The sequence below is a fragment of the Sitophilus oryzae genome, unplaced genomic scaffold, assembly GCF_002938485.1.
Source record: "Sitophilus oryzae breed Bouriz unplaced genomic scaffold, Soryzae_2.0 scaffold_1494_pilon_pilon, whole genome shotgun sequence".
In the NCBI taxonomy this organism is placed as follows: Eukaryota; Metazoa; Arthropoda; class Insecta; order Coleoptera; family Curculionidae; genus Sitophilus; species Sitophilus oryzae.
Window position 1 is genome coordinate 1,658,839 of NW_022146163.1, and position 27,292 is coordinate 1,686,130.

Genomic DNA, 27,292 nt, shown 5'->3' on the forward strand with positions numbered 1-27,292 from the left:
GGATTTATTTACAAATATTCTTCGTATTGTGATTTGCGTAGCTGTCTGTAATTAACGATTTTTATTTGCTTAGTAAACAAAAAAAGAATATTTCTACTTACGGAGGAATAGTAACAGGAACGGCTGCAGGATTGTTTATTGCAATTGCTGCTGACTTGGCATGAATATCACAATAAAGTTTATTATTAATATTGTAGTACCTAGAACAAAAAAAAAGAAATGATGTTTAAAAGTTATGTTAAAAGTAAATGCCCATAAAAGTACTCAAAATTCTAGCTTTTAATAATATAATAATTTTACTTTCAATAATGTAGTAAATGAACAACTCAGAAAACAACTAATTTTGTATTTTAAAAGTTTTATTACTATTAAAAAATATACATGTCTTAATATCTAATCAGTATTAGTATAACTAAAATAATTATAAAACTCAGATAGAGTCTGCTTTAAAAATAACCTATTAGGTACAAGGTACTTACCCAACGTTTTTCAAAGAAGTACCGCAAGTGGCACACTTGAAGCACTCAACGTGCAAATTCTTGTCTTTGATTCTTACAAAAACACCTCTGAAATATAAGAAATATTAATATATTATAAAATCCATTTTACTACCGAAAATCAAATCAATGATTTAAGATATTGTATAACAATCAAAACGCAGATTAAAGAATAATCTAAATATATCCAAACTCCACAGATCCTGATTCTAACGTTTTATATTTTATATATATTATTTATACCTGAATAACTAATTCTAATATTTAGTTTGGTCTATACTTTATAAAAGTCTAGTAAGTGGTAAGCTATTTACATGCCTTACAACAATAAAAAGACGGTAGTGCCATAGATATACAAAATAATAAGATAATACCATGCTTCTACTAATAGATTTATTTCAACATTAATATTATTGTGTAATTTTTTTATAATATACTTAGGTACCCGAAGTGAACTTTGTTGTACATTTATAGGCACGCCATTTTAGAATAATTAAAATAAGCACAATTTAAATAGATTTATAAAAAATGTGTTGAAACAAATCTAATGTCTACCTACATGCACCTCATTCGACACAGATCTACATTGGACTATATTACATGTCAGGCAATTATACGTGCACATTTTTGTGTTAACCTTTTATTAAGAAATGTAATTAAATTTCAAAAATAGATGGTTAAAAAAATGTAATAGAGTGAATAATATCCTTAGCCTTCAGAAATCACTTTAGGGGTTTTCGGAAACTGTGATCTGATTGATCGGATTGATAGGATTACTAATCCAGACGTTCGAAAAGTGATCTCAAAACGAGTCAATGCGTTCGGAAAGTGATCCGAATAACTCGATTTTTGCCATATGTTGTGATCCTACTAACCCTCCTAATGAGGTGGGTAGAATTAATCAGCTGATCATTTCTAGGGTAATTTTAAACGTAACGGTCCGCATAGAAGTATAAAGTTTTTTAATAACCGTTTTGTCCGAAATCACTTTATCTAATGTTGATCAAATACATGATATTTTGTTAGTGACCGTAAAGTCAAATGAGCCAATCAGCATAGCATCAAGTAACTCTAGATTTTAAATAAATAAAAAACCAACAAGTAATTCTAAAGATACTGACTGCGAAAAAGCACTATCGGAGACACCCAATAGGAAAAAAATGAAAACTCAACTACAGAAAAGTGGTTTAAAACATTTAGATTAAAATAGCCAGGCATAATGAAAGAATGGAACTTGATAGACAATTCTGAAAATTTTCATCACAATTGGTAGATAAAAATTGATATATTTTTTTATTATTAATATGATGGAATGTTTATTATGTTGGCAGTAAATAAATGATTAAAATAAAGTTTATAGTGTTTTTGTTTTAAATGGCATAATTTTAAAAAAGCCTAAAATAAAACACATTTTGTTTTTATAAAAAATAGTCTTACAGAAACTAAAAAGTATACTTAAAGCAAAACAAATAGGATAAAAATAGATCTTATACAATCGTTAAAGAGGTTTTTTTTTGTTTGTTTTTTATATTTGTTTAATTTATCTCTTTTTACGAAATATATTTAAATGTGATTGTTAACCCGGTAAATCTAATGATCCAACCGTTCGTAATTAAACTACCAGCTGATTACTCTCAGCACTGATCTTGGAACAGCTGATTAGTAAACCACGTAATCTAGGATTTTATTTCCGAAACCCCCTTTTGACTCATAATTTTTTTATGACAGTGCGTTTTAGGCAGAGTTGACGCTTTGTGTCTCCATACTGCTCTGTCTGAACTGTTATACAAGGTGGCCCATCGAAAACGTTCCGCAAGGCATAACGGCCAGGGTATTTTTTTTTCAAAAAAAATTCAAAAACACGTCAATTTTCTTTGGGAGGGGGACAACTTTTGCCACAAAAATGATTGCAAAATCTTCAACCCTCTAAGCGGGGGTGTCATCCCCCATTTTTTTTCAAATGGGAAGGGGGGTCAAGTGGTACCGCAATGAAAAGAGCGTTCTATTCTCTATATTTCACCGTCTAGTTTTTGAAAATCGGTCGAGTCATTGAGCAAATATGAAGGATTGAAATTTAAAAAGTTTATTTAAACATTTATTAGAGTAAATGATAAGGATAAATTCCTTCGACCAATTTGAGGTTTTTCTTATTATTTCTAGATATTTACGCATTTTTTCACTTGTCACAAGGTTGAACGATCAGGTGCGGTAGTTGCTAGATAGCTGTTCTGTGACTTGTGCGTTGTCAAGTTCTTCTCAATATTGTTAAACTGATCTACAATAGAATTTCCAAAAATACCAGCCCACACGTTCAATTCCTGAGAGTTTTGTGTGTGCAGCTCGTGAAAAACCCTGGGGTTGTCCTCAGCCCAGTACCGACAGTTGTACCGATTAACTACACCGTTCAAAAAGAAAGTACGCTCATCCGAAAAACATACATTAAATAGGAAATTATTATCATACGCCACTCTACTCATAGTTTCACAAAATTGCAAGCGACGATGAAAATCGCCTTCGTGAGTTCTTGTACCAACTGAATTTTGTACGGGTGGAACTAGAGTTTTTTTAATATTCTTTGGACACTTGTACGATTCACGCCAGACTTATTGGCTAATTTTCTTGTACTCATCGTACTATCATAGAATAATGTAGTTACCACAGTTGTTGTTATGGTAACTACATTATTTTATGGTACTATCCATGGCAACTTGACCCAATACAAATACCTCCATAGCTTCATTTACTGCTACTAGATTTTCTACTAAGATTACTACTAAGATTACTACTAAGTATTACTACTAAGATTTTCCCTCTGCCTCTTTTTATTCATAACGGAACCAGTTTCGCGAAATTTTACTACTAACTCGCGAACAATTTTGCCATAAAGGTGTTTGTCAGAATGGCGTTCATTGAATATTTGCGCAACACGATTGCCACATTCATTATTTTTAAAATAAAGTTCGATTATTTCCACTTTTTCTGCAAGCGAGTACATCATAATTGTTAAAAAGTTTAACGATATTGAGAAGAACTTCAACGCATAAGTTACAGAACAGCCATCTAGCAACTACCGCACCTGATCGTTCAAACTTGTGGCAAGTGAAAAAATGCGTAAACATCTAGAAATAATAAGAAAAAGCAGCAAATTGGTCGAAGGAATTTATCCTTATGATTTACTCTGATAAATGTTTAAATAAACTTTTCAAATTTCAATCCTTCATATTTTCTCAATAACTTGACCGATTTTCAAAAACGAAGCGGGAAAGTATAGAGAATAGAAAGCCCGTTTCATTGCAGTACCACTTGACCCCCCTTCCCATTTGAAAAAAATTGGGGGATGACACCCCCACTTAGAGGGTTGAAGATTTTGCAATCATTTTTGAGGCAAAAGTTGTCCCCCTCACACACAAAATTGACGTGTTTTTGAATTTTCTGAAAAAAATATTACCCTGGCCGTTATGCCTTGCGGAACGTTTTCGATGGGCCACCCTGTATTTTGTTTTACACTGCATTCTATAAAACCGTAGAGTTGCCATCGTAACATTGAAATATAATTTTAGCATAATTTACACTTTTTCTGTAAATTTACAGATTTTTTGTAAATTTATACTTTTTCTGTAAATGTTAAATTTACACTTTTCCTTTAAATTTACACATTTTCTATAAATCTACAGATTTTTTACAGAAAAAGTGTAAATTTACACTTTTTCTGTAAATTTACACATTGCAAGCGAAATTTACTACCCAGCAGGACGACGCGACGTCTCGGCATCGACCTGTTCGTTACTCACTAGTTACAAGTGAGCATTGTTCTCCGCTGATTAAGTTGCTATTTTGCCTACGTAGTACAGATATTCATCAGAGATTATGGGCAAATACATTAAATTATATTAATATTTAAAAATTAATCAAACCAAACCAAACCTACTTTCAAGTCGGATTAAGTCACAAAGAAATTTTGACATGTCTGCTAGAGGATGGTTATATCCTAAGTTTACGTCATTTGCAGACGACAGTTTACGTCATCCCAGAGGTGGAGGACAATCAGATCCTGTTGCAAACATTAATGCATCGGAAAGGGTGACAATACTTTCCGGGTCGATTTAAAGCATATCTATTAGAAAACATATTAAACAAAAAGAAATACATACTATTATATCACACACATTCGAAATCCAATACATAATCCCAAAAATAACAAATCACCCAATTTTCTGTACGTACTACGGGTGTTAGACCCAGGTTCAGTATAGACGATGAGGAATAATTCTTCAAGTATTTTTGATTTTGATTTTTGAGTGTGGTTTCAGAACAAAATATATCATTGAATATACTGGAATATTGCGTAATCTTTTCATATAGTCCGCATGCCTTCAATCCTTCAATTAATTGCCGCAATGGTTCCCTAATTCTCTCTTTACTAGTGAAGACTTTTGTTATTAAACTGGCGTAGGGGAATGAATGGGACTACTTCTACTCGTAGAATAACGCCCCACTGTTGCCACTAACGCAGAAATTGACAGAAAAAGTGTAAATTTACAGAAAATCTGTAAATTTACAGAAAAAGAGTAGAAAAAGTGTAAATTTACAGAAAAAGTGTATATTTTGCTAAAAATATTTTTCAGTGTTGCGATGGCGCTCTACTCTTTCGTAGCATTCGCATGTTATCTGCAAATTTTCAGCATTCAGAAAACAGTTTGGAGGTGTTAATTAAAATTACACCTTTACGCGCTTCTCAGCGCCAGGTGCCCCGGATGTGGAACTGCTGACTGTACATTTGCTTTTTAACACTAAAATGCAATCGATTTTAAAAATATGAGCCTTCAAAAATTCTTGCATGTTTTTGCACCTGGCTCTTGGATTATAATCCTTGTGTATATGTATTAAAGCAGGCTTTCGGAAAAGGCCAATATTGACTCTGAAATTCAGCACAGGATTAGCAACTCCTCAAAAGCATTCTGGAAATTAAAAGACAGAGCTTTCTACAATCATGACTTGAGTACAAAAACGAAACTTGTAGTGTACCGAGCAATTATAATTCCCACCATGTTATATGGGAGCGAAACCCTGTGCCGTACTGCCGACACATAAACGCATTAAACAAGTTGCATCAGAGACACCTTAGACAACTCTCAAGAATCCGGTGGTTCCATCATGTCTCAAATGTATCGGTCTTTGAAAAAGCTAACTGCGAGAGTTTTGAAGTCATGGTTACAAAATCCCGCTTAAGATAAAGGGCTAGTCACGTATGGAGAATGCAAGAAAACCGCATACCAAAATCTCTGCTTTATGGTGAGCTTGTAGACGGTAAGAGGAGGCTGGGTGGACAACTGAAAAGGTACAAGGACATTTTCCACGAAAACTTAAAGGGGATTAACATGCAGAATGAGTGAGAAGAAGGAGCTCACTATAGAACTCAATGGAGAAGAATTGTAAACTCAGTTAACAGCGGCAATCAAAAAGTAAAGAGGCAACAAAGCAATGAGATTTTTGAATGTCGGTAGTGTGATAGGCAGATAACATCACGTATCGGGCTTTTGAGTCACAGAAAAGCTCATGAAAGAAAATGCCTTGCGTGACCATCTTCTGATGCGTGTCGAATACTCGTCAGCGAGTAATGAGAGTATGTATGCAAGGCAGGCTATGATATTAAGCTTCAACTCAAATTTCCTAATAAATGTGTCTTGAACAAAATAATTAAATATCACAGAATGCAGATTTTAATAGTTTAACCTTAAATAACTTAAGCAATAGGTACTAATTTTTTATTTATGGAAAAATTTAGATGAATTTTTCCCACATATTTAAAAAAGTATAAGAAATATTAATTGTTATTGGAAGATTGGAACTACTAGGACAGAACAAGTACGATGCACAGTAAAGGTCAATTCACACATCTCATTTCCGTCACATCTCATTTCCGTTGCCGTACCGTCCCAGTCACAGAAATTTAACATCCGTGGCGGTTATTCACAATAATTAGTTAAGAACTGTTAAATGTAGCGATTTTTTAAAAAATTCCGAAATGAGTAATTTTACAGACGACAAATTAACTATATTGGATAACAATTAAACTTTTAGTTATGCGCCATTTTTAAGGAATTAATCGATGATGAAACCAAATTATATAAGTAATATTGAATATCCAAAAATTCATTTTATATTCTCTTTTAAAGTAGAACCTAACTTGAAAAAACAAGGTGTCATCTCAATACACCAAAACAATTTACTTTTACACTGGACGCGCGTTTCGCTAACCATGTTAGCATCATCAGGAGATGATTAAAACCGTTTAATTATGCGTTTTAATGATCTGCTGATGATGCTAACATCTTTAGCGAAACGCACGTCCAGTGCAAGAAATAAAGTGTTTTGGTATGTTGTGGTAAATTAGTGTTTCATTTGCTGTAAAACACTTTAGTTTTGCACTGGACGCACATTTTGCTAACCATGTTAGTATAATCAGCAACTGAGATGTGACATTTTTGTGAATAGACCATAAGAGATCAAAAACGAGCATCACAACCAAATAATGACGAGGACGCACATAGAAATATCAATCCAACATCGAGTTGGACTTACACGATTACTCTTTCGCAATCTGTGCAAATCGTGGCGTTCTCAAGGGGTTTTTGACAGCTGTCAGACGACGCCGTCGGCGTAGGACTAGTAGGATGACAGTTCGGTTTTCTTTCGGCCAGTGGGTGGTTGTAATTCGCAAAGTTTTGAGTACGATTTACTGTTGACAATAAGAAAAAGTATTTGAGAGAGAAAAATATAATTTTTTTTATTCCTTTCGAAAAATATTTCTGAAAATAATTTTATAATAGTCTGGAACAGTTGTCGTCCATATCAGTTGACGTAATGTAGTGAAATATCCTGTAAAAATGTATAAAAATATTTCGGCCTGCCTTAACAATTTTGACGAGATAACGTAATGAGTATTTTTTAAATCCTTCGAATCCAATTTTTTTGAGTTTCTCAAAAACGTTGGGGTGGGTGGATACGGATTTAAGCTTTTCCAGTGGACCACTTACGACTGGCAAAGTATGAGATCGGAGGTAATTTGATGGGAGTCTAGACCTTTTTTGATGCCAGAATGACTGTACTAATTCTGTATTTTCTTTAGAGCAGAAGAACAATTTTTATTATTTCATAAAGTTAATTAGAGAAAGATGGCATAGTTAAAAAGATAAGTCCTTATACACAATATCTGGTAAAAGCGCCTTAAAGTGTCTGACCTCTACATAAAATATGAAGTCTAGTATAATTCTAGTTACTCCGTGGATCTCTCTCTTTAAGTATATGTTCTGGACACAAAATCTTGAACGACACAAAATCATTTCTAATTTATTTAATTCTCCTCATCTATACTCAAAAACTGCCGATCACAATCTCCGACTACCGATAGAAGATATTCAATGCACGACGCCATGTCAGTATGCCGATGCCGTTCGCTCTTTTTCGAGTGGACCGATCCGAGTCGATTTAGAGTGCGCTTCCTCCTTAATTCAACAGACACGAAAAAAATTACCGGTGAGGAAGTAGCTTTGGCTGTTATAAAATATAGTTTTTAAGACCGCATCTCGTCAAAATGACTAAGCCAGACAGATGTTCCCATACTTACACGATGAGCCTCTCGCAGTCCGCGCAAATATTCTGCCCTGGAGGCAGCTGCGGATTGGCCGGCGCCGGTTTGTTCTGTGGGGCCGTGACGTGCCTCAGCCCTGCTACCCCCTTGTTACTAGAGGTTACGATGCCGGAATCCGGTTCTGGTTGGCAGAATAAATAAACAACCGAAAAGGATTTAACGGAGGAAAAAGAAGAATTGATTATTAGGGGTTATAATGGAGAATCAAGTTACTTAAAAGACAGATAATTTAAATTATGTTTTACAGTGTGTTTAACATATTGGGTTGCTATATGAACTCTACAGATAATTAGTTATGGAGATAACAAAATATGGACACAAATGAAACTTGTATACTCGCAAATGGAACTTGCTCGTGTAGTGGTCTAAGTTTTCCACTATAGCCACAGCTGCCATTGAAGTAAATAATAATTTATTTCGTTTGATCTATTGATTGATAAATTGAATCTTACATATTTATGTATATTTACTAATAGAGATTAATTTTACTTGATTCTTCGTTATAACAACATAAGAAACAAACTAATAATATCTACATTAAGTAAACTATTAATCAAATAAAAATAAATTACCTGAATCATTTACTGATTGTTCCGGATCATTCTCTGCTTCTTTGAGCATACGGTAGACGGCACTGTTAGTTGCATCGTAGTCTTTTTCATTTTTCTTAAAATTAACACTGCAACAAATAATATCACTATTAGTAATCCAAATAAGTAAAACAAAGACGGGTTAGTCAAGCCATTTATAAATCAGGAACGGCTGGATCGATATTAATAATCTCTGATTTTTGGGATACGTCTCCCGAATAGCATAACTAAAATATAGGAAAAATTAACGGAAACAAAATATGCAATAATATACAGGAGGTTCTATTTTAAAAAATAAAACTTTGATGTGCCACCACTTCATGACCGACCCTGTATACTTAAATGTATTACTCGCTAATAGAAATTTAAAAATTCTATAACTTTTGCGGTACCTCCTATATTTTACCTATACAGGGTGAGTTTCAAACGATGTTCTCTATGGGTATCTCGGAAACCACTGAAGATAGAGAGTCGGTTAAATGGGGAAAGAATTATAGTTTTCTGGGGTTATAAATATGCACCTTTCAGATTTTTGAAAAAGCCCATGGCTTCCCAAGCAGCATTTGGACGTCGGGACAACGTTGTGTCACGCGACCAAACGTCGGCACAACCTCGTGCCAACCCTAGTCTGCACTAGTTTGGAGAATGATTTTTGGGTCGAAACGACGTTGGATACCGACGTTGGCTAGAAGCCTAATTTAGTACAAACTGCAACGTTGTTTAAAATCCTAATTCACAGAAATACAAAACTAATATGGCGTCTAAGTCGCGTTTTATTCTAAATTGGGATAATTATAGTAAAATATATTTTTATGATTTAGTTAGAGACATATGTCAGATGGCAGTGAAGGAAAACAAAACAAAAATATTTAAGTGTGGGGGATGTTTGAAGATCATAATTATTGAAACACTTTAACCGACTCTGTAACTCGTTACCCAAGGCAAAAAAGTTAAACGCAAACAACTTTATTGATAAATGTATTGTTTCTGCTTTGAAAAATACTAATGGGCCTTAAAATTAAAGAAGTTTTATAAATTTCCTTGAATTTTTTTTTTATTAAAATGAGAATAATTTATTCGCAGTCGAAAAAATTGTTTCCGCGTGTTTTTTAGGGTCAAATATTTCAAGTTAATGTATTCAAAAAGCAGGAATTGCTACTTTAGGAACGAAACATTTTCTTATTTAACAACATGGCGGCTTTCACTTTGTTGTTTTAGAGATTAAGATGGAGTAGTTCGAGTGGTCGCATACTGGACTAATAAAGTCGCAGTTCGGCCTTAACAGGTAGTATACTAGTCGCAAGATTGCCTAATTTAGTCATCCTAGAGTCTAGCTTGTGCCGCCCTCTATAATCTAAATAAACGAGGGAGCGGATAAACTATCGGTAATATATGTCGATGTATATTTAACTTTAGTTTTATATGTACTTTTCTTATGTCCCATTTTAATTAAGTTTTTTTTTATAAAAACAAAAACAGCACTGAACTGTCTGACTGAACAGAACAATGAAGTGAAAATTTAAGATTTAAGGTTATGGTTCAATACAGTTGCAAAAAGGTAGTGACTCGACGTCCTACCAACGTAAGAATAAGGAAATCTAAACAACGTTGGAATTAGTAAAACAGACGACGTTTGCATAACGTTGGAATAGGTCCTGAAACTGACGTCGGAAAACTCTATATTGTCCAACGTTGTAACTACGTTGTCCGAATCACATAAAGATCACTTAAGCAAAAAATGTTACAAGACAACGTTTATTCGTCTTCGCAGAAGCTTCCTACTTTGCTGTAGTACTAGTCCAACGTCGGCACAACGTTATAAAAACGTTTAAATTTATTTTAAAACCCAAGGTAGGGAGCTAACTATTTTTTGTAACTAATCCAACGTTGTGTTTAGTAAACATGTGGTCGCAAGTCGTGAAAATGCTACTTGGGTTACTAGATATTTAGAAAAAAACAAATTTTGGCTATTTTAAAAATTGTCCCTAATTCCATTAAAAGCTATTTTAGACAAAATGTTTTCAGATAAAAGTTGTAGATAATCACATCCTTAATGAGATTGTGTCCTCCGTTTTTTTCTAAAGCCGGTCATTTTTGAGATATGACACAAACATATGTTTTTTTACATGGAAACCATAGCTGGCCATGACTTCATAAAAAGCGCCATTTTTTAAGCTTTTCAGCGATATAAGCTATATGTTTTTTTTTTTCGAAAAATTACTGAGTTATAGCCAATTCATATAATTTTTAAACAATGTCACTTAATTAGCCATGGAAGCAAGTTTAATCATCTTTGCTCTCAGAAATGTAAAGCTGTCACATCCAAACTTTGTAAATTAAAATAAGCAAAAATTGTAAATATGATTTTTTCAAATGAAGAAAAGCGTGTAGGATTATTGGTTCAAATTTTCTTGGCCATACATTTTGGCCATACATTTTCGAGGATACGTTGACCGGTGAATGTTACATTCTTTAGAGAACGTGTTTTAAGACATGTTTGAAAAGCTAAATTTATTTATAGCCAATTCTTATCTTTCTAGACTAATTTCACTTAGATTGCATGGTATTCTTCTTCTGTTATGATTTATAACTTATAAAAAGTCAGAATATATTATTAAACGGTTCTTTACATTTTACATTACATAAACTAAAACTTAAAAAAATAATATCACTACATACATTTTAAGTTATTTTAGAAAATGTTCAAAAAAACCGCCATTGTTTTGAGCTGCATCTTTTAAAAGTGAATTACTACCTATTCTCACAGAAGGACTGGTCGACTTAATTAAACTTCTCTCGTAGCGCCACAAGTAGTGCATCTCTTTATTCATAAGTTTTTTTTGTAAACCTTATTGTTAACGCATAAAAAATCTAAAATGGATAGGTCAGGTGATCGAGGATGATCGAGGAGGCTCATGCAATTGGTCTATTCTTCCTATCCCTGAGTTTGCATTTTTATGATATAAATAATTTTTAACATTTCTTGGGGGGGGGGGGGTTATAATGAAAGTCATGTTGGAACCACTCTATTGATGCGCGAGTATCTACATGCTCTTCTTCACTTCAAAAATTCATATTTACAATTTTTGTTTATTTTATTTTACAAAGTTTGGATGTGACAGCTTCACGTTGATGAGAGCAAAGACGATTAAACTTGTTTCCATGGCTAACTAAGTGAAATTGTTTAAAAATGATAAGATTTGGCTACAACTCAGTAATTTTTCGAAGAAAACATATTATACCTTATATCTCTAAACGCTTTATAAGCTTTAAAAAAAGCGCTTTTTATAAAGCCAACTATGGTTTACACTTAAAAAAACATATGTTTGTGTCATATCTCAAAAATGATAGGCTTTAGAAAAAAACGGAGGACACAATCTCATTAAGGATGTTGTGATTATCTACAACTTTTATCTGAAAACTTTTTGTCTAAAATAGATTATAATGGAATTAGGGACAATTTTTAATATAGCCGAAATTTGTTTTTTTCAAAATATCTAGTAAGCCATGAACTTTTTCAAAAATCTTACAGGCGCATATTTATGACCCCCAAAACTGCAATTCTTTCCCCATTTAACCGACACTCTATCTCCAGTAATTTCCGAGATACCCATAGGGAACATCGTAGGAAACTCACCCTGTATAATCGACCGTTTCCATACATAACAGCGACCCTCTGTATTGTGTTCTAGTGGACGGATTTTGATAATCTTTTAAGCAATTTGTAGCTGAATTATTTGATTTTTTAGTATCTCTTTCTAAAATAAAAATGGTATTTCTTATCATATAGCTAAATATACAAATATATAAGCATTATTTCCAAAAAAAAAAATTAAATTATTAATATATTTTATATTCTAGTAACATAATAATAGTGTGTACCATAAATAATAAAATAAAGATCATGGACGTTATAGAAGTATTGCTCATAATATGCTTGTTATTTGAAGACCTTGCCTTAAAATTAATTACAGCCATTAAACGCAGTAGTAATTATTATGCATCATATTAAGTTCTGAAAACGAAAACTACCTGCACATAAATTATTACTTGAATAGGTTAACAGTAAGATTGAAATTAAGTCTATTTTATGCAACCATATAATGAAAAATAATAATAAGATTTTAATTCAAAACTTTCAATATCAGTATCAAACAATACCATGCGATCGAAAAGATTGGCTTGGAAATGAAGATACGCTGTTATTTTATTACTATTATAATCACTTCACGCAATCGTAAATAATCATTTTTAGGATAAACTATAGATACATAAACATTTATTTTCATTTGTTAATTTTATACTGTGATCAACTGGATGGAGATAGAGTTAATGAGGTTTAATAGTTCTAAAGATTTTTTTAATTTATTATTATGCGACTGTCCTTGTTACATCTTGAACTTTCCAGCCGCGATTACGTCTCCTGTTTGCTGTTTTAGTCGATGGGTGATGCGGTTTCATAAACACATCTCGTCGCTTAAATATATCGTCGCTTATCGTCGCTTATATATCGTCGCTTATAAACCTCAATATCGTCGCTTGTCGCGATGAACGATTCAGTAATGGAAACTCATGCGTTCTTCTCCTTCATTTGAAGAAAATTAAATAAAAGTTTTCGCAAATGCATACTAGAAGAATTCATCTTAATTTTAAAATCTAACAGATACGTTCTCAAAATGTTCTCTGAACTTCCGGAAGGCACATTAATCCATCTTACTACTTTAATTAACGAGTCATTCCAAAAAGGCAATTTTCATCCAAATATCGACGCTATAATAGTTCAGAAAAGACTTGGAAGAAATAAAAAAAAATGAAACTTCTACACCCTGTATCTCCGAAACGAAGCATTTTAGGACATACATTTATACGAATATTTTTACTTATTTTTATAAGCTTTTATTTATTTTTTAGTGACGCGGATTCCCTGCGTAGGATATATTATCGCTTCCACAACGTATATGGTATTGACTCAGCTGAAGTGGATGCGGATCTTTCTGCCTTCAGGTCCTTCTTTTCAACGGAAAAACTTCAACAGCTTCAGAGAATTAGGGAAAGTCATACCAAGTATTTCTCCAATGGCTCTCCAAATAAAAATAAAAATATTTTTTTTAGGTGAAATGACGCGAACAGAGGATCAAGCAACCTCTGAAAAACTAGACGATAGCAAGCTTAGTGTTTTTTTAATTAATATTCAGTCCTTAAGACATAAAACGGATGAATTATATCTTTTATTAGAAGAGCTCAATTTTCCAGAAATTGTTGCCATAACTGAACATTGGTTAAATATTGATGAGCCTGTATTTGTCAAAAATTACACTACAGTAACTAGATTCAATAGAAGTAACTCATCTCATGGAGGTACTATGATAATGTCTACTAACAACGACTTTACGGCAGTAACTAAGTTCGATACTCTAATATCCGAAAAAATTTTTGAATTTTCCGTCGGTTATCATAGTGCTTTTGACTTTTATAATATTTGTATTTACAGAACACCTGACGCTGACGTGCATATTTTCAGTCAAAAATTGCTAAGCTTGCTTGAATCCCTACCTATAAAAAGTAAATTAATTTTGTGTGGCGATCTAAATATTGACTTTTCCAGTGTGTGTGCAGCTAGGGAGTCTCTCCAGTCCATTTTTCATTCTTTTGGTATACTCATGCATGTTGACTCACCAACTAGAATAACTAAAACTCGCTCTAGTACTATAGATTATGTCGTGTCGTCTTTTGACCCGGAATTCGTTGACTGTAGATTCCTTCATACATCAAAGTTTTGTCATATAAAAGTACTATACAACCTTTTGTACTTAATAACACCACTATTAACGTCGTGGACTCTGTGAGATTCTTAGGACTTGTTGTGGACAACTCTTTAAAATGGGACTTGCACATCGAAGCCTTATCAAAGAAACTAAGCTCTGCCTGTTTTGCGCTAAGATCAGTGTCTAAGGAACTTAACTCATCAACCTCTAGAATGGTCTATTATGCCCTTTTTGAGTCGCATCTTCGTTATGCTCTTCCATTCTGGGGTACTTACTGCGCGACAAAATTTGATCGTATTTTCAAACTTCAAAAGAGTTCGATACTTATTCGGACTAAACAGTAGAACTCACTGCCAGAATTTCTTTAAAAATTTCAAAATACTGACTCTTCCTTCCTTATTCATTTTTAAATCCGTTTGCTTAATCCGCAAGCACATATTCTCTATTCCGGAAAGGCTTTCTCACAACTATCCACTTAGGAATGCGAAGCATGATATTTATCTGCCAACCCCGAGCTCAGAACTAGTTAAGGGGGCAATACTGTACAATGCCAAGAAAATGTACAATCATTTGCCTTCGAATATCAAGTCACTTTCATTCTTTCCCGCATTTCGCAAAGCTCTGAAATCATACTTACTGGAGAGAGCCCTATATGCGGTAAATGACTTTTTTGTTGATGTTTAATCATGAACAATTTAGAATTTTAATTTTAATATTTTGATCATCTCACACACTGGTTAAAGGTCTAGTATTTAATATTTTATAACTCTTGATTTTATGTTATTATAACATGATTTTATCCATTTACAGTCTTCCTTTTGTAAAATTTTCTAGATACGCCTGTGTTCTGCAATGTCCATATATGTTTTATTTGTAATTTTATGACGTAAATTTTTTTTTGAATTGATTTGTATTGTATGACATTTTTTGTATTATTTGTATATTTGTTTTTGTGCTTTTTGACTTTTTGTACAAAGCTGTTTTGGCTTTTTGTACAATAAAGCGTTGTTTTTTTTTTAACTTGCTTTGTATGTAACTATCTATGTATTTTATGTATGTATGTTTGTTCGGGGCAAGAATTAGAAGCCCATTAGAACCACTTCCTTTTATTGTAGGAAATTGAAATTTGGCATGTAGGTTCAGTCCCGATGACAATACATTTTTTTGCAAGGCATGACCCGAATTTTTGACAGCTGTCAAAATGGCGGCATTTTTGAGGTTTTTGATTTTTTAAAATTCTATTTATGAATGGATCGGGCTGAAATAATATATAAAGGTATATTGTAGGTCTCCCCCGAATGAGTTTCTCCAAACAGCCTTAAGACAGCAATAATTATTCCTCTGCATAAAAGACGAGATAAAGATCAAGCTTCGAACTATCGCCCAATTGCACTTCTGCCAACATTATCTAAGATCATTGAAATATTAGTTAAAAAAGGCTTTTCTCCTTAAATATAAACTACTTACTACCCATCAATTTGGATTTCTAAGTAACAGTTGCACAAATGATGCTATGTTCCTATGTTCGACCTTTTAAATAATATATACTCTAGCCTGAACAACCGTCATTCTACAGCTACAATTTTCTGTGATTTCTCTAAGACTGTGTAAATCATAATATCTTAATTAACAAATGGCAATACTATGGATTCAGGGAAGTGCCGCTCGAATGGCTTAAGTTATATCTTGGCAACAGATGGCAGCTTGTGAGGATTGATACGTTTATCTCTTCTTGCAAGCCTATAGAATGTAGTGTCCTCGGTGGTGTCCCTCAGGGTTCAGTACTGGGCTCTATTTTGTTTCTGGTGTTTGTCAACGACATTGCAAATCTAGACATTAGCGGTAAAATCTGCCTCTTTGCGGACGATACTAGTTTCACTTGGAGCGGCCCAGATGTTACGGCACTATATAATACTATATCCAGTGACATTTTTAATTACACACCATTAAATCTTGGTGCGACTCTAATCGCCTATGCCTCAACCTATCAAAAACTAAAGTTTTGTCATATAAAAGTACTATACAACCTTTTGTACTTAATAAAACCACTATTGACGCCGTGGATTCTGTGAAATTCTTAGGACTTGTCGTAGACAACTCATTAAAATGGGACTTGAACATCGAAGCTTTATCAAAGAAACTAAGCGCTGCCTGTTTTGCACTAAGATCAGTTTCTAAGGAACTTAACTTATCAGCCTCTAGAATAGTCTATTATGCCCTTTTTGAATCGCATCTTCGTTATGCCCTTCCATTCTGAGGTACATGCTGCGCGACAAAATTTGATCGTATTTTCAAACTTCAAAAGAGATCAGTTCGATATTTATTGGGACTGAACAGTAGAACTCACTGCCAGAATTTCTTAAAAAATTTCAAAATAATGAATCTTCCTTCTTTATTCATATTGGAATCCGTTTGCTTAATCCGTAAGCACATATCTGCTATTCCCGAAAGGCCACCTCACAAGTATCCACTTAGAAATGCGAAGTACGATCTTTATCTGCTATAAGAACTAGTTAAAGGTTCAATGCCAAAAAAATATACAATCATCTGCCTTTGGATATCAAGTCGCTTTCATTCTTTCCCGCATTTCGCAAAGCTCTGAATCATACTTACTTGAGAGAGCTTTTTTCTGTTCTGTAATGTCCATGCGTATGTTCTATTTGTAATTTTAATGATGTATTTTTTTTCTGAATTGTATGATGCTTAGTTGGATCTTTTATTATTTGTATATTTTTTGTGCTTTTATTATTTGCAAATTTTTTGTGCTTTTGTTTGTTTTTTAAATGCTTTGTCGATGAAGTTATTTTGACTTTTTGTACAATAAAGCGTTATTTATTATTTTTATTACAGCTGTGTTTATTTGACCTAAATTTAGTTCCTTTATTAAATTGGTTTGATTATTTTTTAACTTGTTACAATTTTTTTTGTAATTTCAAAATTAAAGACTTTAATAAAAAAAGAAAAAGAACTTTATTGTGTTGGTAAAATATTAATTGCAGTTAATTACGTCCCCTTGTATTGACGCCACGCTACGTCGCTGGGTATTTTACTAATAAAAGAAATTTCCATAACCGACAAAAAGCGCTTTATGAGAATGTTAGGGACTCTTAAGATTGAAAACTACATACTTTGAGTTCTTTTTCGACTTATAGATAGGTATATTATTTTTACATATCGCCTAATTTCAGTCTGTTTACAACACTCCTATTTCGAAGCGCGCGGCACTGTTGATATTTTAACCGCGGCCAGTTCTAAAATAAAAATAATTTGGCAGCGCGGTTGCGTTTCTAGAATGGGAGAATATCTCGATGCAAAATAAACATATAGACCGTTTGGATAATAATGCCCGTATTTCCAGTACAAAAGAATGGAAATATGTGTTCAAGCGGCGCGGCGTGATTTATTGTTGAGCTGTTTTACCAGAGCAAAAAATACCAATATTTCAGACCCCACGCATTAAGGCATTTGATATCTGTTAATTATTAATAAACTATAAATTAATGTAACTATTAATATGTAAAAAGAACGGAATAAAAAGTGTAAAACATAAGTATGCTATATTAGCAAATGAGATTATAAAATAAAGTACGTTCATACACTAAAAAATAATAATGTAATTTTTTAATAATAATACTGATATGCTAGAGGAACAACGACCATAAACGTCTTCTCTTCTTCTTTTACTTATTTGAGATCTAGTCGATCTGTTAGTTTTAAGGTTGCCTCTGTAGTAGTAAAGTTGTCTTTTCATCTTTTTGGAGATGTTCCCGGTTGTCTCTTACCCAGGGCTTTCTCTTCACGAGCTATGCGTGGTAGCCTGTTTTCTTCCATGCGTTTTACGTGTGCGAACCATTGTCTTTTTCTTTGCCTACCCTTATCTCACTACCTCCGGTATCCCACATTGTTGTCTGATATTTGCGTTTCTAATTCTGTCTCTTCTAGTCTTCCCCATTATGGTTATTAGGTTCTTTGTTTCAGCGACTCTTAACGTGCTTTTGGTCTTGTTTGTTTCCTCTGGTTGAAAGCAGACAAAGTATTGGGATTACCGCTTGATGCAACAGCTGCCAGGTATAGCTTCAACAACAAATTTAATATAACCATACAAGGAAGGGAAGACTGGAGTAAAGGTGTACCCATTCAAGCTAAGGCAACCTGGTGTACAGACGGCTCAAGAATGTCGAAAGGCGTAGGAGCTGGAATAGGGCCGAGACAAGGAAGATCTTTCCACGTAAGCCTATCTAAAGACGTCCCAATTTTCTAGGCAGGAATAACGGGAAACCACTACTGCGTAGAAGAAATATTAAGGAAACAAAAAACACATCGTTCTATGGCCATCTTCACAGACAGCCAAGCAGCGCTAAAGGCACTCGGCTCCGCGAAGGTCAATTCCAGACTAGTGTGGGACTGTGTGCGTGCTCCGAATACTTTTGGGTACTACTCCGAATAATTTGGGTGAGCGTAGCATTGTTACGTTGGCATGGGTACCAGAGCACGAGGGTCACAAGGGTAACGAAAAGGCACATGAAAGGGCCAAAGAAGGCTCATCAATGCCATTCATAGGCCCAGAACCCTTCTGCGGCGTTGCAAAAGCAGTCACGAGAATAGCCACGGAACGATGGGTGGCCAACAAATATCTGGATTGGTGGAAAACTCACCAGGACAGAGACAAGCGAAAAAATTCATTGCAGAAAATTGGCCAAAATGTACGGTAGACCTGATAAGCAAGGAGAGAAAGATAGTCAAACCTGTAGTGGGTCTACTAACAGGGCATTGTAAGCTGAATATGCATCTAAAGCTAATAGGATTGACGGACGAAGCTATGTGTATGTTCTGCCAATTTGAAGAAGAAAGGACAGAACACATTCTATGTTGGTGTGACAGCTTGACAAATGTGCAGTTTTCGGTAATAGGCAATGATAGGCCATTGCCAGGGAGCTACATGGAGGGTACAGTCTCCAAGTTGCTAAACTTTGTAAAAAGGATAGGACTGGAAAATGTGACCTAAGGATCAGAAGGGGACCACAGTAGATCTAAGAAGGTGGCAGTGAATCAGGCCGAGAGCCACCTCTAGAAATTAGATATGGGTAGGTCCTCAACCTCTCCAACCTCTTTCCGGTACCGGTACTGATGGATGCAGATCCTATTTAATTAATATCGACCCCTATCCGCGAAACTGCATTACTGACAGCCAACCGGCCACGTCGTCGGTAGATAACGCAAACATAACGATGCAGCGAAATAAATCAGTATTGGAGATTATTGGAATAAAGAAGGAATTGTAATTCCTGCTGAGTGGTATTTACTATTTTTAAGTTTTCTTTCGTGGAATCGTAACCATATTCGAAATTATTTTATATCTATTATTTAAAATTTGTGTTGTATAGAGTTGTTACTTTATTGGTCAAATCAAGAAATTATAGAATACGTTATGATTGTAGAGGGTTCGCCAAATCAATCAGCAGACGAGGACTAGAGGTTTTTTTTGTGAAAAAAATTATATTTTATTTCTTAAAAATATTATCTGTTAAATGCCGATCATTTTGCTTCTAGCATGAAACAATCCCTATACTGCAGTCTCAATTGTCTTTTATTATTTGTACTATGTAAAGTTCGTAATGATTCTCCTTATAGTCATAAATTTCAACCTTAGTGTACCTCTACTAAATAAATAGAACAGCTAATATCATATGATATGGAATTGGCAAAACGCAAACATCAGATTTCCCTAACGCACTACAAAACATTTAAACGCGGATTGCTTCATGCAAAACAAAATTTGGAAAAATTAAAATTAAAGGTTGGAATGATATACATCCGACGGAACTGGAACCTGGATGCAGGTCCCATGAAGCTTGATTTAACTCCGGATCTGACGCTTTTAAAATACCGGATCTACCCATCTATACTAGGAATATAATCTAATCTAGTTGAAACAGGTCTTAACTCCTGATAAATTTCTTCGAGTATCTTAGACCGTTGGAGGTTGGAGGATTCCAATCCCAGGTTACGGTTAGGGTTTAGCTTAGTTTATACCTGAAAACGGCCAGTGAAACATCTGACCGAAACGTTGGGGAATGTATATTAAATAAATATCCGACTAGAAATAAATAAATAAATAAATAAATTCAATGGAATTTTAAAACACTTTTAGTACCAATCACGAAACATCCAGTTAATTTTGAATAAGCTATTACTGAAATTTACGCTAAGAAACTTTTTTTTTAAATTACGCAACATAGTACCTATAATTTTAGTTCATAAATTACACCTTAATTGAAACTAAATGGCTATTGGCTATATAGTTCGTCGGTGTTTCAATACTGGAAATTTGCCAGTCATAACACTGTGTAATTGTTTTTCTAAATTTTCACCGGGCTAGGAAACGCCCGCCCGCTTATATACGAAATCGTTTCGGTGAAGAGGAAAAAGCTGATAATTCGCTTTTTAAAAATAAGTTCTCATCTGTTCCGCTATTTTATTTTCGTTCAAGAGTATTTTCGTCTGCTTTTTGCCACATTACGTCCGGGGCACATTTATTTAATGTTGCTCATTTTTTATGTAATATTTTTTAGATTTTTGATGCCATTATTGCTATGATGCAGAATTAATCACCGCGACCTTACAGATCTATATACTGCGTGGTGCTTCGGAACGCGGGACAGGAAATCCCATGTAAATTTTGAAAAGGTCAAATATAAATCTCCCCAGATGATTTTATGCAAAAATTGTAATAGATTTTTTTGGAGAGGCGTTAAAGTTGTATTTTTGTCTAGAATTTCGTTTTATTTGGAATAGGGATCTAAAAGTTATTTGCAAAAATCTACCTTCAAATTACTAAAAATTTATAATACGGCCTAGAGAAAGCTACAATTAAAATACCAGCAAAAATATGATTTTGTCATTGTCAAATCCGATGTCACATTTTTCTTTATTTACAAGAATTTATGTGGTCTGAAAAGGGTAGTAAATGGGTATAAAAGGGTAGTAAAATTTTCCTGAATTGGCATGATCATTTAGAAGAGAATTAGTTAACTAAGACCAGTATTCGCGGTGTATGACTCGCTCATACCACATACATCCACATCAATAATTCAACAAAAAAAATGTTTGTAACTAAAGGAATTTTATTAAACTATGTTAATTTATAAAATGTTTACATAATCCCCCATTCACAGCCAAACAATACCCCAAATGACTGTGAAATTCACGCCTCAAAATACAAAGCTGTTAAGTGGAGAATATTTTAGCATTTCACAGAGATGTCGTTTTCAGTCCATCTAAATTTCTGTATTTAATATTCCCATAAAGATAGTTTTTGAGTGTGCTCCACAGGAAGAATTTGTTCGGTGAAAGATCCTGTGGTATTTTCCTACTGTAGCCCCAATAAACGCGAGTCAATGTTTTTCTTTTCTTCAACATGAAGAATATTCAGGTCATTGTTGTTCAATTATTTTTGTCTTCACACTTCCATGTGCTTACTTAATACCTTAGTGTAGTGCCTTTAGTTTCAACCCTCTGGTTTAGTCTTTAAACTCTGTTGACTTATTAAGTATAGGCTTTCCGGAGACTGAGCTGGCGAAGATATCTAACACAACAAGAATACTATTTTCAGAAAAATGCCGTTTGGTTTCGTTTGGTTTTTAACTTTTTCAGAAGTTGGGTTTGAAGTCATAATTATTTTATACGAAATTATTCTATTTGGTACTTACAAATTTTTGTAAACAAAATGTGACACCGAATTTGACAATGACACGATCACATTTTTGCTGGTATTTTAATTGTAGCTTCTCTGGGCCGTATTATAAATTTTACTAATTTGAAGGTAGATTTTTGCAAATAACTTTTAAATGACTATTCCAAATGGAATGAAATTCTAGACAAAAGTACAACTTTAACGCCTCTTCAAAAAAGTCTAATACAACTTTCGCATAAAATTATCTGAGGAGATAATATTTGATCCTCTCAAAATTTACATGTGATTTCCTATGTCCCGTGATCCAATGCACCACACGATATTGTGTGTCTCCCGTTCTTGAGTTATACCGAGATATAACTCATCATACAGTCTCAGGACTTTGACAAAAACCAGTATCTGAAACGGTTTTACAGAGGTTAGTTCTCCATCTCCGATATCAGTCGTACCAAGTATCATGGCACGAATGGCACTCAGTGATGCGGTGTTCTGGTCCCATTTCCCACACAGAATCTGCATTCGCCGTTTTTTCTTTAACTGCAATTAACCGAAATTCCTTCTTCGAGTGACCGTCTAAGGATTTCCATTGCAGCTTACGAATGGAGTCTTCCAGGTTCTTCAGTTCCACTTTAAGTTGGTTTCTACTTGGGAAGCAGAACGGTTTTGGCTCAGTTAGTGGAGTGTTCGCTCCTTTTCTAACTAGATAGTTTGCTTTTACATTACCTTCTATCCCTTGATGCGCTGGCACCCAGAGTAGCAGGACTTTATTATATTTGCCTTCAGGGAATTATTGTCCTACTTAAGCTGATTGTGCATAAATAACTATTTCGGCAGTTGTTGCATAAGACATGTCCAATTATTCATGTTTAATCTGTCTGTGAATTGTAATGTTTATTTTATGCATCCAAAAACACAGTCGTAAAGCTGGATTTTATTGCGGTGTTTTTCAGTCTATATTGTTAACAATAAAATTATTGTCAGTTATGAAACCAAAATGTTAAAGATCGATTTATGTTATAGTTTTGATAATAAACAGCTAATTACAAGCTTGTTGGTAATATTATTTAGTTCAAAAAGCAATTAAGTAAAAGTAAAAAAAAACATATTACATCTAGCCGAGTCATCCCATTCTTAGAATGCATTCCACAAGAAAAAATTAGAAATATTAAAATAAGAGTTTGAAGACATTATTATGTTATATATTATTTTTTTGCTAGATAAATTATAAAAAAAATGTGTGCACTATGAGACTGTCCTTCTGAGGACTCCATTCGGATACCTCTATCCACGTGCCGAGTTTGGTTCCAATCGACCCATAATTAAGAAAAAGCGGACGATTTCGTCCATTTAGAGGCATCGGTTCGAAACGTCGAGAGCGTTATCCTGTAGCCCGTCCCCAATTATGCCGAAATCGATCCACATTTTTCTTCAATATCAAATCGTTAGTCCCCCCGTGACAAAGATGTAAACGAAACGTCAGCGTCGTATCCAACTTTACAGTGCAGGGTGGAACCGTGTGCACCGTCGGCGTCGTCCTACCCACCAAATTTGGTCGCGATCGGATGGCATTAACTTTTGACGTTCTTTACGTCAAAACTAACTGCCACAGTGACACGTGTCATACACGGTCAAGTTGGCTTTAGTCCAGTGTATCGACATACCAAATTTAATTTAAATTGGACGATTTTTTGATTTGATTCATTGACGATGGGGTTTTGTAGTGCACGAAACGTCGCGCGTCGTCAAAATATCATGAATCTTCGAGCCCCATCTACATTCTATGTTTTGCTAATTGCTTTAACTCTTTCAGGTACGAAAAATTGCCATAAAAAAAAAACTAGCAGTACGAAGAAAAAATGTATTCCAAAAATCAATATTTTGTACATTTTTCTAACAAAAGATGAGTAAAAACAAACACAGAGATAAATTTCAAACAATTAGATCTATTGTTATAAACAAAATATGGTGGTTTAATATGTACACCACAGTACCTGAACATTAAAAAATACTAATTATGGTAATACTGAAAACAAGTTTTTGAAGCCCCCAAACAAAGAGGTACGTTGCAAACACTGCATTGCCAGTTGGTCCTGACATCATTATTTTTGGTACTATAGACAGTGCATCTCCTGCGAGTAGTACGCATTGGTCGATGAGCACTTGATGTCAATCTTATTGATTTTGAAACGGATGGTTTGTGTTTTTTCAAAGGTAAAGATAATTCCGTAGGCAATGACAAATGCTTAATCAGGCGCTGTGCTCCAGTAATCTCTGTAGCTTGGATATCGTTTTATTCCCATTAGGAGGTTGATTCCCAAAAATGCCTTTATTTCGTCTGGGTTAGTTTTTTTGTATGGTTTGCCCATGTTGGAAAATTTTTGTTCGGCATATAAATTAGTTTGGAAAACTATATGATTGATAATGTCATCGGTAATAAATAGTCTAAAAATATCTAGTGGGCTAGGGTTCGGAATTTCTTTGATAAACTGAGGCAGTCCGGTATTTTCACTAAATGGAATTGGTGCATGAATATTAGCCAAATTCTTGTCCCATGAAATCTGTTTTTGCGTTTTCATTTCTGCTGCTAACCGAGCTAAAGGTACCAAATCTTCTGCATCCCACTCGGAATCTGAATCGTCCGAGGCGGAAAGCACGTATTCAGGTTCAGGTTCTTCATTATCACGAACTAAACTAGAGGAAGCATCTGCATCTTGATCAATTTCATCGGTACTGTCATTTTCTGAACCTGAATCTGACGGTATTGCTACATTTTGTTCGTCAATGACATCTAGGATGTCATATAGAGCATTTGGATCCAGTGAAATAAGATAATCATATCGGTATTTGCGATCGCTGTTCATTGCCTTAGAAGTATGGTGGTTCAATTTTTGAACACTGCACTAACAAAGACACAATGCGCATAATCAAACTAATATTCAATTAAATAAAGTATTAATTACCTTTTATACTTTACGTAAACCACTTTCCACAATTGTAAGCACAAAAAATTAGCCAAAAAACACATTTACCAAGCGCCTCAAATTAACATAAACGTGCAGTAAATATTCGGCCATCATTTTGCACTCAATTCAAACGACACACGCTAATATCGTTGCGTGAAGGGGGAAATTGCAAGGCCGGCATCCTAATACATGCGTTTCCTCGGCGGTACAATAAATAAACCGACGTAGCTTAGCGCCAGAAATTTAAATCTAGGTGGTTTATTATTTGCCTCACCGTACCTCAACGCGTTAAAAATTGGTGGTTCAAACTGTGATCCACCGTACTTGAAAGAGTTAACATTTGACTTTTACAAAATTCAAGAAAAAATAGGAGAACCTAGAATCAGTGCACGAACTGTTCCAACCCGTATTTAATTTTAGTATCAGAGTACTTTGGTAGACGAACTGTCTAAGTCGACACATACATGGAGTGGTCAGAATTAAAATGGATCAAATCCAATTTCCTATTATTTCAAGATAATCGTCCTTTTATATTTTTATAAAATATTGTTTTTTCTAGTAGAGAAATGAATCAAGTCATACTTCACGCATTAAGCAGCTATAGCCTGTTTCTGTTTATTTTCTGAATATTCTGTTGATTCCTTTCAGAACTGAACTGGATCGAGTCCATAAAATTTAACGCTGTGCGCGATTTTAACACACGTGCTAAAGTGTATAGCTATTTTTTTTATAAAAGGGATAATAATGAAACAATGTCTCAACCATTTGCAGTACTTGCACCAAGTGAATCCGATTATCAGTCATCTGAAAGGTTTGATTCTAACGATTCTGAAAGTATAGTTTGATTTATCATTATTTTCACTATTACTACATCAATAAGTTAGGCTGATTTCTTACAAATACTTAGATATCTGACATATTGATATGAATAAAACTGCACGATGACGAAAAATCTTATAATTTCAAATCTAACCTAACACGAAATATCTTCTTCCCTTTATTCTGCCTCCTGCCTATATACCATAATTTTTATAAAAATCGAAGAAAACACTATTAATAGACAATATGAAGTCAGGAAATCCCTTAATGACGAAGAAGAATGTACCGATGGACCAATTTATTTCTAAAATTTTAAATATTTTCAGAGATAAAATGGTTCAAGTCCAAAAAAGTATAAACAAACATTCTTAAAAATGACTACAGTTGTATTTTGAGTTACTTTAGTTTGCAATTATACAATTTAAAATATAAAAAAGCATAGTGTCGAGTTTTCTTCTCTAGCTTGTTTTATTTTAATTAAGTAACATTTAAAAACTGTAACTCTCATTTTCTCCATAATTATCTTCTAGGACTTGATCAGTTCACTTCTGAACCCCTCACATGCGTACAAATCCGATTCCAGTGATAGAATTACCGCTCTAGCACGATACAAATTTGTGTGTTGGAACGAACCTATTTTAATTACAATACATTAAACATACTTACCCTAATGCACCTGTTGATAAAACTTCTGTTTGAGCCGAAAGAGTTTCTGCTATCGCGTCTTCCGAATATAGTTTTATTGGAGTGTTGTATTGTTTATTTATTAGTTTGTTGGAGTTACCATTAACAGCACCGTTGACCTAGAAAAATAAAAACAGCCAAATAAATATTTAATCGCTGGATCAGTGCTTATTAAAACTTGTTTACATTAATAATTATCAGCTGATTTTATTAAACACGATAGATTAATGTATACCCCAACACTTATCTTGGCAAATAAATATTCGTTGTATACATAAAATAGTGATTAATTAAAATTTGTTATTAATCTATATTTGCTAATTGCATAATTGTTTACATATTAGGTGTTTCTAAGTGGCTTGGGGAATTAATAGATATATATTATCTTTATATTCCAGCAACTTTTGTTTTTGAGTAGGTAGATCTTAACATTACACATGATATTTTTTCCAGTTCAAGATTCGAGTTCGTAATTAAACCTCAGAAAACTCTTACTCTACAGGGTGGTCCGAATTGTATTTGGAAAACTTCGGCAGCATATTCTGCAGATAAAATAAGTAAGTAAAAAAGCTCGTGTAAATTTATTTTCTAAACTGCTTCGTTTCGGAGATACAGGGTGTAAAAATTTCA

General features: G+C 34.0%; 1 protein-coding gene across 5 annotated transcripts in view; it reads right to left on the reverse strand.

Moving 5' to 3' along the window:
* LOC115877486 (PDZ and LIM domain protein Zasp-like) overlaps nt 1-27,292 on the reverse strand; it is a 129,247-nt gene that overhangs the window by 33,232 nt on the left and 68,723 nt on the right. For 3 of the 5 annotated variants that reach the window (XM_030893666.1, XM_030893669.1, XM_030893665.1), the window contains exons 4-8: nt 26,645-26,781; nt 8,721-8,827; nt 7,080-7,236; nt 480-566; nt 102-200 (exon numbers count right to left, since the gene is read on the reverse strand). In XM_030893666.1, coding sequence (XP_030749526.1) covers nt 102-200; nt 480-566; nt 7,080-7,236; nt 8,721-8,827; nt 26,645-26,781 — 587 coding nt within the window. Of the gene's footprint in view, nt 1-101; nt 201-479; nt 567-7,079; nt 7,237-8,124; nt 8,270-8,720; nt 8,828-26,644; nt 26,782-27,292 lie in introns of all 5 variants that reach the window. The other 2 variants (XM_030893670.1, XM_030893668.1) reach the window with 1 other exon arrangement.